The following is a 13,405-nucleotide window of genomic DNA, read 5'->3' as shown; positions in this document are numbered from 1 at the left end:
TGGTGCACGTCGATTATAATCCCTACATTAAAAAAAGATTTTAAATCCCTCCCAAAAAGCTATAGATCCATATCCCTCCTGTATTCAACAATGAAGGTGATGGGGCAAATTTTATTGCATAGATTGGCGGACAGGGCCACTAAAAATAATATTTTAACAGATAGACAGTATGGTTTTAAAAAAAGGATTGGGTACTGTGGACCAAGGCTTGAATTTATTCTTGCTTATTGGTAAATACACTGTTGCAAAAAAGGGCGCAATCTTTCTTTCTTTTATGGTCTTGTCTGTAGCTTTTGACTGTGTATCACATTCTAAACTCTGGGTCATCATAGCAAAATTAGGAATAGAGGAGACAATCATTAGCTTCATTAGACAAATGTATAGCGATGCAAATGCATGTGTTCGCTACAGGGGAAATAATGAATGCACCGTTCAATTTCAGATTTTGAGAGGAGTAAGACAAGGGTGCATACTGGCCCCTTTTTTCTTCTGTCTGTACGCGAACAGGGTGGAAAAGGTATTGAGTTCAAGATCATGGGACACACCTTATGTTGTCTCCTGCCCACCACTGATTCTTTCTTATACGGATGATGTAGTGTTGATTGCATGAACAGGCCCATGGCTCCAAGGGTTGATAAATGACTATATCATCTTTATGCACGACCTTGATCTACAAGTTAATGCTTCGAAAACTTCTACAATGATTTGTGGAGCAAGGCCTAGGAGAAGACCTTTGCATATTATTCATAAGAGTAGAGTGATTAAGACTGCAACATTCTTGTATCTTTGTATTCTATTTGATGATAAGTGTGTCTGGAAACCTATGATTGCAAATAAGGTGGCCTGCTTGAAAAGGCTATACATGGTGTATCCAGATTTGTCAAAACGTTGGGTTCCAAACCACTTAAAGAAATCCTAATATTATATGCATGTAAATGTGTGTCAGTTGCCACATAATGGGCTGGAATCTGTGGCATTTAGTAGGTACAAGCTATTCAGTCCATAGAAAATGCATTTCTGCTAAATCTCTTGGCTGTCCAGCTGAGTTGTTCAAATGCTATAATTCATGAGGAACTTCAGGCCCCTTACATAACATATAAAATTAATATGGCACAGTTGATACTTGGGCACTCCATATGGAGAAGGGAGTAAATAGCCATTTTGAAGGATTGTCTCTAATTGCATGCTGCCCAGGAGATTCCATGGCTCTCTTATGTACAATCGGTATGTGTGGAACATGGATGTGCCGATCTGTATAGTGACCCGGATTCATGTTCAAAAGTTACTAAATTATTTCTGAAGCATATGTTTTTGAATAGGGCACAGTCAAAAAGGATTTAGGAGGATAAAGTGAAGAGGGTCTCCTACCATACCTATCTTACACACAGAAAACTCAACATCGTTACCTGTTGACAAAATTCCTTTTTACCTTTTATGAATGGTTACCCTGCAAATTGTTTTTCCTTTGCTGATTTGAATTTGTGCCCTTGCAGTGGAGTTTGTATCCAATCCACTTTGCATTGTTATGTTCTTTTGCACATTATATGATTCTCCCTGACTGATTGAATCCTGCTTGTCAATGATGGATTAATGTTGGAATCATTTTCTGCAGCACACATTGAACACACATGCTTTTGGCTATGGGGGCAAACTTTTAGAGTGAGGTTTTATAGCTTTTTTTCATGATGCATTGTATTCCTTTTTCTTTTGAGGTCTTGAAAATGTGAAAATATCTAGATATCTAGACATGTTGCGTGGGCTACACATACCTCTTATAGGATATCTTTTATTTTCAGGAGTAATTGTATTTTTCCATCATTTTGCCTTCAACATGTGCATTACATTTTTCAAATTTGTTTTTAAGAACTTTTGTTAATATACATATTTTAACTTTTTACATATTTTTTTAATATTTATTAAATGTCCGTAATTGTTTTTGAAGACAAACTATTTTCTAAAGGAGATGTGTGCAGCCCAACTGTGTCCTGGCATGTTAATGTATATTATGAAAATGTTGGTTATAGTGTTGCCATTGGGGACAGTGGAAAACAGTATACACTACTATACAAATACTCACAGTATACACCACTATAGAAATACTCACTTCCAAATAGTGGTCTGACAGTGTATAGCCCATGGAGGGAAGGGAAAAGGTTTGAGGTTCATTTTATCCCTGGTGACCCATTATTCAGAGTCAGCTGTCTTTATCATTTGTTGTCATGCTCTCTCTCTGACACTCTTTCCTATGCTGTACACGGATGGATGTGTGTGAATCATGTGGTTGTGGGCCACAAAAGAACCTGATGGTGAAGTAGCTACACCACTTTCTGTTCCATGGTTTTCTGTGATGTCACTTCCTTTGCTTTGCTGGTGGAATGTAGGTGTATGTTGGGGACAACTTCCTGCATACCTTTTTGTCATGTCACTTTCTGGATATCCATTCCTGCAAAGTCGCTTCCATTGGAGGAACATAGGTGGTTAATGGCAGGCAGCACTTCCGATGTAGGACTTTAGTATTATAGTTTACAGGGGCATGACTGTTCCTTGAAAAGTAGCATGGCCAGGATTTACAATATGAAAACTTTGCCGAATTTTAATGTAACAAGAGTATCCCTTCTACTACTAGCAATGAATCATTACAGAAAAATGTCCAAGTCATCCAATCTATTTTCGATTCCTGCCTCTTGTACATCCTTGCAGTTTGTTCCTCATAACATCATTGAATGAGCCACTGAATTAATTATAGGATTTCAGGCTATCTCTCCATACCACACGATAGGGCATGTGTTCTCCAACATCCTTACATACAGTCCAACTCCTTGGCTTAGTCTATTGTTCCTATCTGTTTATTAGTCAGCTTATTTTATTCATTAAACCTATACAGGGGCTCAACAAAAGATGTTGATATGAATCCTCAAATCACAGACAAGGGACATAATGTATACTGTATGTCTTTGAGGTGCTGCCGATGTAGCAAAAATCACTGTTACATTGTCTTTACGTTGTGGATCCTTAAAGTAAGAACATTAGTATTTGGGTTTTCTTTAGCTTCTGATCCTGGGTGTCATTGATATACTGCAATGTGGGATTACTGATATGACATCAACAAAGGCTTCTTGAAGTACTAGTTCCAAAACACAGATGATAATAAACAGGACTAGATTAAATGCTTTCGTTTTCACATCACCCGCCATTAAAATTAAAAAATGTAATCTACACACACTATGTACAAAAGGGGTTTCCAGTACTCTTGTCCAAATGTTCTTGATGTTATTGGACAGTGATAATTATATAATTACACTATGGTTACATTAATTAGAGAGATATATTTACCTTGGTATTGTGTTTTTAAATTCTTACTCTGTTACTGTAAGTGGACACTCTTCACATGTTTATTGAGGAATTTAGGATTCAATCTCCTTGCTGTGTGATGAAGGATCTAGTAATTTGCTGTCCTAGTCCAGAGAACATTACAGCATTACAGCATCAGTTTACAGACTCAATATTGACGTTTCCCTAATTGTAACAAAAATAAAGCTCATTTGTTGGTTTGTTTCTAGGAATACCTGATGTCACCAAAATACAGAAAAGATAACCTTGTCTTTGATCGGATGTACGGTATATTTGGTGAACGGTTGGTATCATACCTTCAGAATCATGTTACTTTTCTAGATTTCTAGCATTCGTTGACTTATAGTTCAGGATCATGACTCTTTTATGAGACTGATAGGAATATAATAACTATGCATTAGCATTTTTGCAATATAGGGTTGAGAACAAATGTATAAACAATATGTGTCCACCATTAAGTGCAGGTTGACTGGATCTGTGCCAGATTTGCAGGATACATCTGCATACAGTTTTTCAAATATCAAAATGGAGCTCCTTTACATGATGGTTTCACTTAAACCCATGGTCTAGACCATTGACTTTTGAAACTGTGAATGACTCATCTATGTTGCAAGATAAGGAATTAGACAGATTGAACATCAATATTTGATTGGACAATGGGCTCACTTGAAAATTGCTGTTAAAATCCATGAGTGACGGAATCATTCTGCTGTGCATACACTGACATAGATCTTGTTCTCCCAGCACAATGATGTTTCAGTCAGTCATCCTCTTGAATCTAATATTTGCTCAACAGTCTTCAAGTGCATTGGGTGGTGTATGTTGTAGAACTAACTATGTGTTTTAAAATGTGTAACACTTCTATTTATTATTGGGATTCTTAGCAACCATGCCCCATACAACACTGCATCAATTTTCATGCTATTGCCCCTGGGACAGGTGATATGTTTTGATAATCAAGCATGGTCAAAAGATGTGGTTGTTCATTTAGATTGTCCCTTTTTAGATTTGGGTTTATGATTATGTATTCCAAATCTCAAATATTACAGCCACATTTAGTCAATTTCTTATGTTTTTATATTCCGGTTTTGATGTTTAAATAGCCCTGAATATGGTCCCATTGAAGAGCTGACCCCATAGAGAGGAGAAGCAGGGGAATGCCTGGTAAACTGTCATTGTGGAAGCACACTGGTAACGGTGCAAAAGCTCTCCAGGTCCCTGGAGAGAGTTTTCCCTTAATGTACGCCTGCTAAATTTGTCTCTGTGAAAATTGAGAAGAAATTAGTGAGGTGGAAAACCTTTAGGCAGGCCAAATCACAGTGAGCTAAAAAGTAACAATTTAGACAATGAAATGAGAGTCCACCATGTTGCTGGAGTGTGCCGGGAACTATAAAGGCAATTGCCACAGAGACTAAGGTCAAAGTGAAGCTGCAGTCATTTTTCAAAACTCAAAAAAAACATACTAGGAACTGAAACTCAAGTGGTTGGATAGACATAGCACCAAGATAAGCTTGCTGCATGAGATAATCTAGATACTATATTAAAAGCAATAGGGAACAAAAGGTACTCCCTAGTAGTAAAATTGAGTCTTTGGTTACTGATCTTTGTCTGTTGAGAAAAGACCAAAAGAAACTTGCGGAAAAGGTGACCATGCTGAAACAGCAGTACTGAAGCCGCAATTGCAAACTATGAAGCTACCAAAGCAAAAATAAGACCTCACAGAACCACTCCAAAACTCTGCCTGGCAAACTGGTGATTACACTGCAGTGGGGAAAAACAATGGCCAAAATTATAATCTAGCCCTTAGTCAGCCACGCTGAAGGATAAAAGTACACAGTAACATAATAGTTGAAGTTATATCACAGTATTTCTGAAAAGACGAGGGCTCAAGCAATGATGCCCTGTTAAGTTCAAGGTCAAAATACTTTATTGGGTTAATAAAAAAACATAAATGCATATCACATACACAAAGACAATAAATAAGTCAAAATGTCAGATTGCCATAAAACCATTTCATTTCTATAAAGAGCACAAGGAAAAGTTAAAACATTCACAGATGATTTCTGCATTTCAGATGACTTTTTCTGCCTATAAGGGTGCCTGATCAAAAGCTTGTCACATTAAAACAAGTTAGGGCTTAACAGCATTTGGAGGTAAATGAGGGTGAGTCTTACTTGCCAAAATCCCTTTCCTTTAAGCAAGGGTAAAGTATGGCGATATCGCAGGGCATTGTAGTGACCGCAAAACATATAATGTACATTGCTTGGAGCAAAAAATTAGCACATGAACAAGGTTCCTGACCTCCACATTATGTTTTCCCTGTGGCTTCGCTAAGAGCCAATGCAAGAGATTCAGTCTAGAATGCGTTAACAAGAAGCGATTGTGGAGTGTTGTAACCACGTTCTGAAAAGGCTCCACCGACGAGCCATTTTTCAAAAGAAGGTATGCCCTGACAGAGGGTTTCAAAAGTTCACTAGCTTCTCCATGGGCTTTATCTCTTAACATGTGATGCTTTTTTAATCCAGGGCAGATCTTTTTTAATAATCTTTTCTGGAGACCAATACACCCCAGTTTCTCTAATGAGCCTTCTGTATAACATAACCATGGAATAGTATGGCCTTTGTCCAAAGAGTGACTGTCCCTGATGACTGCCTGGTTCAGATCTAACTCAGTGCTTGACCAGATGTTTAACCTTCTAACTAAAGGTTAAAGGGAAACCCTATTGGAGATATATTCCAAACCCAGCTCTTTGTGAGTTATAAATGTGTCTACCAACTGAGAAATTGGCAACAATTTTCTTATAAAGTTGTTTTCCACTCTCTGGATCTCTCCACAGTCCTTATAACCTCATACATCACTACCATAGCTAGTGATGGATAAACACTTTGCTTGATAAAATTTACCAGTGCCTGTATGGGCTTAGCTCCTAGTCTTTTTGCTAAATCAATGACTGAGGCTACTGATCTAGACACAGAGTTTCTGTAATGATACAATAAATCGCATACTGACCGATATGATGGACTGGGAGTACCTGTTAAAAATCCGAGAGGCAATGGGTTTTGGAACTGAAATCCAAGCATAGATTCAATTATTCTATACAAATCTAAAGTCCTAGGGTAAATTAGGGAAAATGTTCTCAGAACCATGGAGGTTACAAAGATGGGTACCTCCAGCCTCTCATCTTGCTTCCTCTGGCCATCGAGCCACTCAAATCCACATAGAGAAAGAGGGTGCATAGCAGGGGTTAGACATCAGAGCACACTCACACATCATCTTGCAGTACACTGATGATATCAAAATGTGGCAGCGGACCTTTTGCATTCCTTGAGAAACCTGGGGTAACTTTGAGAGAGCCTTGAGAGTGAGAGTCAGCTGAGATAAGTTGTATCTATTTCAGTTGAAGGAGATAGGTGAGCATGCTATCACAACAGAGTGATAGCCACAGACCTTGAAATATATGGGATTTATTATCTACTGGGAATCAGAAGACGTTGTGACTGCAACTTTAGCAGAGGTTTGGCATCAGCCAGGGCATCATTTGGGTTTTGGAAAAAGTTGATGCTATGTGCAGTGTACAGTAGTGGTGCTTATATCCTGCATGCTTTACTTCTTTGTGAATATACCAGTGACAATGACTAGGGACTTTTTCCGAGACTTAAACACCATATTAATTGACTAGTTAGCATTAGAAAAACTCTTAGTAGCCACCAATCAAGAAGGCCTTGGAATACTTGATTTTGAGACCTAATCCAATGGGTAGGTATTCGAAATGGGGTTTCTGGTTGGCTAGGGTGTACACCTAAGCCAGGCAGAACCCACCACTTCAGTCAGGTTAAGGGAGTCACACATCTAAGATAACCCTGGCTCACCCATCTGGTAGCTTGGCAGCGCAGTCAGGCTTATCCCATTGGCAATGTGTAAAGCATTTGCATAACACACACACCCACCACCAATGACACAATAAATACACCACAAAAGAGACTCCACACAAAATACCGTATCTGTGTTGCATATAAAAATAGACCAGAACGACATAAAACAACAATCACTTTGCCAACTAGGCAATTGTCATAACATCACAGTTAGTGCAATAACATCACAGTTAGTGCAATAAAATAGAAACTTATATGTTGCACACGTCATAAGACCACCATTACTGCACACATTATGTAGGTCCTGAAAGAGTATTCGTTATCCTGTCAGTATAAGGCATAACCACAACATGAATCTGCATATCAGGGCATGAATATGAAGCAGTTTAGGACAAGTTACATGAATCAGTACATGTTACCAAAACCTCATGAAAGACCACATTACTGTGCATATTCATGCAAACACACAATATTGTCCTCAATTTGCTAACCATTTTAGGGTATTAAATGACAGGTCATAAAATGCAGCAGAAACATATGACAGTGCTCCTGCATTCTTCTTAAACGGTAAACAGAAATAAAGACAAGGCTTCCTGGCACAGCAGCACTGCCTATTATAGGTAATGTGGTAATTTATGTAAAACAAAACACAGAGCCTTCCTGAAGGGGGCAAGTAAAAAACGGGCAGGGAGCCCAACTGGATGTCCCAAGCACACGGGGGACATGCACACTGCCAGGAGAAGCGGGGAGACCTGACTGAGTCCCACATGCAGGGAGCAACCAAAGGCAGCGGTAGTGAGTGGCTGGTACAACTGCCAGTCACCCCAAGTGGCTCCTCTTTGCCTTGGCGCCCCTGAGGTCTTCCTTTGTCCTGGGTGGAGGCTGCAACAATGGGAGCTTCAGGGGAGGCTGGAAGCACGCAATACTGTCCTTGCTCCCCAGCGCCTCTGGGATCGGGTACTTCCACTTGGGGCAAGGCGCACTGCAGTGTAGCGGGGCTGGGCCACACATAGTGGCACCGGGTGCCCCAATGTGTCTCTCACAGTCCTCAGCTGGAGTGAGGCAGTCAGGGTACCCTCAAGGGGAAAGCCGGTGCCAAGGGACAGCACCGCTCCCCACCAGCAAATACGTCATGGTCCCCTCAGCACCACCAACATAGGCTCCACTGGTAAAGCGCTTAACAAGCGATAGTATTCGGCCCCAAAAGGATGAGAGAATAAATAGCTCACCACGTGCTTGTTTTTGGCACAAAACAGATGTGGAAATAAAGCGCTCACCACGTGCTAGAATTCCACCAGGGTTTGGAGTGCTGTGCTCATCACACACTGGCTGTCAAGACGATGGGGCAAGAAGATGAGCACTCCAGCACAGCTCCTACCGTAATCCACACTGCTGCAAGGCTCGCAGACCACAAGAGTCCCACGTCAGTGGTGTGCTGATGCAACTTCTGATGACCCCGGAGTTGCAATCAACCAGGCGGCAAGCCAACATGCCAATGGAGATCACTGGGGCACACAAGCAGGAATGCAGGCAGTAGGCCAGCACAGCAAAGCAGCCAGTAAATAGGCACTTCCTCCTCGTAGCACAGCAGTTCCATCTAAAAGGAACAGTATAAATAGCCAGCAGTGTCTGGTTACAAGTCCACACAGTGAGGTCAGAGCCCCTGTACTTATACTCAAAATGTCTTTGATGTGGAGGTAACTTCAAACAAACTTTAGAAGTGCACAATAACCCCATTCAGTCCCAGCCCTGGCTCCAGAAACACTGCAGGTGGTGGAGACAGGATTGTGAGAGGACAGGCACAGCCCTATACAGGTGTCAGTGATAACTCCCCCACCCATTCTAGCTCAGGAACACCCATCAGGATATGCAGGACACACCTCAGCTCCCTTTGCAACTGCCCGGAGTGAATGCACAAGCCAGGCCCCTGTCAGTGTAAATTAGACGTTGACTGGAAAGTAGCATTTCTAAAATAGTAATGAAAAATCAATTTTCACCAATAAGCAGGATTTATCAACACTATTTCAAACATATCAAACATGGCAACGCTACTCCTTTCAGATCAGAAATTACCACTGAAACAGATATTAGGGAATTCTCAATGCAAAACTATGAGATGAGCAGGCCTCACAGCAGTGAGAAACCAAATAGGCTGTTTGTCACTAGTAGGACATGCCACACACCAAAGGAACATACTCTACCTTTTACCTAGAAGAAGCACTCTCTCCTAGGGAAAAAAACATCCCTCACATGCAGTGCTGGGTTCCCCTATTGAAGGAACGTAATCCAATATTCATCAATATTAGGCATCAAATGATACACAATTTCGTTGATTAGTTTGTTTAATTAATTCGAGAATTGCTTCATTCAAGAATGATCAAAATGTTCATGATGAGTAACATTTCATTTGCAATATATATTCATTAACCCAAGAATAGGATGCGTCATACACATTTTAGTTCATCCCAATGCATTTTGGGCTTCTAGAAAGAAACACTGTGGTGGAGTGAGAAAACATCTGTTGTAAAAATGGAAAGCCCATCACCAGACATCGAGTATCAAAATGGTGAAAGCCTGGTCGGGGTGATGAAAACTCATGCCATGAAGTGTGAGTATAGGCCCTGCAGTGGCAGAGTCCTGATGCAGGTTTGAAAGGCTACTACTGTTGGTGGGGCAAGCAGCACTGCAGGTCCACTAGTGAGATTTAATTTACAGGCCCTGCGTATATTGAATACCACTGTACAAGGGACGCACAGGTAATTTAAATATGCCAAACAGGTTTAGACCAATCATACCAAATTTAAAGGAGAGAGCACATGCACTTCAGCACTGATCAGCAGTGGCAAAGTGCCCAGAGTCCTAAAGCAAACAAAAATGGCTCAGAAAAATACATGGAGGGCAAAAGGTTTGGGGATAACCCTGCGAAAAGGGCCAGCTTCAACAGTAGGGAAATGGCTGAGCCCAAAGGCAAATCTAGAAGCAAAATATGTACAGGCAAAATTATGCAACATTTCAGTAACTAATTTGCTTTTTGGCAGAAGTTACCACACAAAACCACACTCGGTACTGCTACAGATGGCCAAATAAAGCTGAATTATATACAAAAAATTGTCTACTATTGGAAACTATGGAGCACACTTGGACTCAAACATGCTGATACCCTGGCCAATCTCAGAGTATGGGGAAAAGCAATGATCACTAAAGTAGGGCAGTTGTACGCTATGTGAATCCTATTGTTATTTGCAGAGTTCATGGAAGAAAATGAAAAAACTATGGGACGGTCTCTCACCCATGCAGCCCTATATAAAGCAGCTGCTCAAATGTGCAGTAATTCCCGGGATGAGTTAGAAACAAAGTGCTGCAAATAGTATTTTACATGGGGAAGGCAATGTCTTATGGTAACGTGGCAATATAAAACACTAAGGTAAAGGAGCTTGGAGAGCCTGGGGAGAAGTGGGAGAGGGACCTGGATGGAGAGCTAACAGAAAGAGAATTGCTTGCAGTTCTCCAACACACACCTTAGATGTCTAGGAATGATAATTTTAAATTGATTCAATTCAGTTATGTAACACCAATTTTATCGAACACTCATATAAATATGTAATATGTACCCAGTAGTCCCACACAAATGCACCAGATGGAAGATACCGCTCTTTACCACATGATCTGAGCATGTCAAGTAAAGCTATTGAAGGTGTATTACTACCCAGGTAACTCATCTGACTGGAAGACAGAATCTCTATAACCATTAACTCTGCCTGTTGGGAGGTATGGCAAGTCCAACTGCAAGTTTATATGCCTTATCGAGGTTACGAACTGAAAGGACAAAACCCATCAGTTGGAAACCAGCAAACACCCTAGATGTAGCAATGTGGATGTCTGAACTTTATAAATGCGCACAAGCAGAATTAGGTACAAAAGAGATGTAAGAGAGTCAGAACGGAGTGGAAAGAGACAGTCAACTGGGACTCATTGCTAAGAAAACTAGCTCTGAAATCTGATGCTCAACCTCCCTAGGAGAATACACCCAGATCATTCAAAGTGAGATGCCTTTTTTTGTCTGTTGCACCATTCTCAGGTCTAATCTACGAAGACGTATAGAATGCATTTAAATGGGGTGACACTATGGAGGAGTCTAGGAGACCATGAAGCAGGGTGTTACCATCCTCCAGAAGCAAGAGTTTCCTTATCAGTATCTTGGAAAATGTGGCATCTAGACAGTTTTCTCAACATGTGTAGGACAGTGGTCAATTGGGTGAGTGACAATCAGGCTTTGGTTCTTATAGGAGAGTATGAACAGTGTAATTGGATGTTCAAAAAAGTCTGCTTAAAATGGCTGGCAGATGTAGGGTCGGAGGCCTTTTTAGTGTTGCAGAAGCATTCTGCCACTTTTAGTATCATTGACATATGGATTAGTTTGCAGCATGTAGCTGGATGTTCACATTCATCTCTAGAGTGATGGAAAGGTTCAGCTCTAGTGGCAGCTTCTACAACTGGGGTCCCCAGGGCCTCTCTCATTCCCTAGTAGCAATGGTGACATCGACAAAAGGAGTTGTGGGCTCCCCCCACACTCTTAATTCTAATGGTATTATGAGATTGTGCAATGATTTATTAAAAGCCCATGTCATAAGATATCATATCTAAGCAGATGACACACAGATGCTGTTCACTTTGAACAGGTACTTTGAGATAGATTCTGGGGTATGGATCTATTGGTGAAAGAGATCCAAGGCTAATGAAAACTATCTCATGTAGGTCAACCACGAATGGTAAAGAAACTAAGAGAAGTGAAAGCCTTGGGAGTCCCTTTTGACTGCACAGTGGGAATGAAATGGCAGGTCATTCTTGTTGGGCTGTCATCATACTCTCTTAATCTCGGCAACAGCTCAGCCTGAGAGAAATTTGACCTTAGAATGTACAGTTTTGGTTGAGCTTCCATGGCAGCTACACAATTTCTGCAAAGGAGGCTACAGTTCTAGCTTAGATCAATTATTGAGTCATGTCAGTCCAACCCAAGAAAGATTACATCGTTTACTGATTCATATGATTTCCAACCATATCAAATTTCAAACCATAATGATTGTTTTTAAGGTCATCCATCATGATGGCCCTTCTCATTGGCAAACTAAACTTTGGCTTTAGGTTCCAAGGAGGAACTTGAGATCTCTAGCCCAGGGTTGGATTGTTATCACTAGAATTAAGCTTGCTAAATTGGGGGTATAATATTTCAAGTAACAGAAACCAAGCAGTGAAATGAACTCCTCTATACCTCAGCAGGAAGAAATTGTTGCCTTTCTGCAAGAGCTGAAAAATAATATTTTTGTTTTAGGTTCTTTCTTGGTGTGTCTGGCTGTTTGCATAAGACTCTTGGATATCTTTGAATGTAATGCACATTGAAAATGTTATTTCATTTTAGGTAACTTATCAGATGGCCCTTCCTCAAAAGTCATCATATCTTTCTGTGAACTAACAAACATACTCCTAAATCCTCTTCCACCTATAAACAGTGATTGATGACCACCTCAGCTTCTGAAAAGTTCTTGATATTCAGCTACTTGCCTAGGACACCAGCTGCTGTCTCAGTCTTACATCTTGAATTATGCACTCTGGGGCTTCATTTTGGAAGGCACACAGTATTAAAGTTACTACATCCATACACAGCTTAGGTGTGCACTTTAGCCAGCCAATTAAATGTCTACCCAATTCTAGCTCTGTCAGTTGTGTCTTTATATATGAAGAATACTCGCTTGTTTGTAAACCTGCAGCAGTCATGAAGTGTTCATTTTTGTCTCCTTAGATGTTTAGGGAAGGGTTTGTTGACCTCTACGGATAATGATCGCTGGTACAAACAACGCAGAATCTTTGACCCAGCATTTAGTCGGGCGTAAGTGAGACACCTTTTTCAAACTAACAACCTGTTTGAAGGAGTAGCTGGGGGGAGGGTAAAGGGAGAGGGGGAGGAGGAAGCAACCTCATGCATGATTTAAAATTTTAGTGGGTGAGGGACCAAAATGTTAATGAAATGAAATTTGCTGCTTCTTTTAAAATTTTAACTATTTTGATTCTGATCAAAACGTTCTAACCTGAAAATATGGCAGTATTGTGGAAGGTTAATTCTCTTCTTTTCGAAAAATCACAAAAATACTTATCTTCAGGAAATCCAGATTCTTCATCATGCTTAC

At 40.5% G+C, this 13,405-nt stretch overlaps 1 protein-coding gene across 2 annotated transcripts in view; it reads left to right on the top strand.

Moving 5' to 3' along the window:
• LOC146799015 (cholesterol 24-hydroxylase-like) overlaps nucleotides 1-13,405 on the top strand; it is a 202,211-nt gene that overhangs the window by 84,459 nt on the left and 104,347 nt on the right. For both annotated transcript variants that reach the window (XM_085626412.1, XM_085626411.1), the window contains exons 4-5: nucleotides 3,561-3,634; nucleotides 13,021-13,107. In XM_085626412.1, the coding sequence (XP_085482538.1) occupies nucleotides 3,561-3,634; nucleotides 13,021-13,107 (161 nt within the window). The remainder of the gene's footprint in view (nucleotides 1-3,560; nucleotides 3,635-13,020; nucleotides 13,108-13,405) is intronic.

This window comes from Triturus cristatus, chromosome 9 (assembly GCF_964204655.1).
Source record: "Triturus cristatus chromosome 9, aTriCri1.1, whole genome shotgun sequence".
NCBI lineage: Eukaryota > Metazoa > Chordata > Amphibia > Caudata > Salamandridae > Triturus > Triturus cristatus.
The sequence above is the reverse complement of the archived record's forward strand: the minus strand, read 5'-3'. Positions and strand labels throughout refer to the sequence as shown.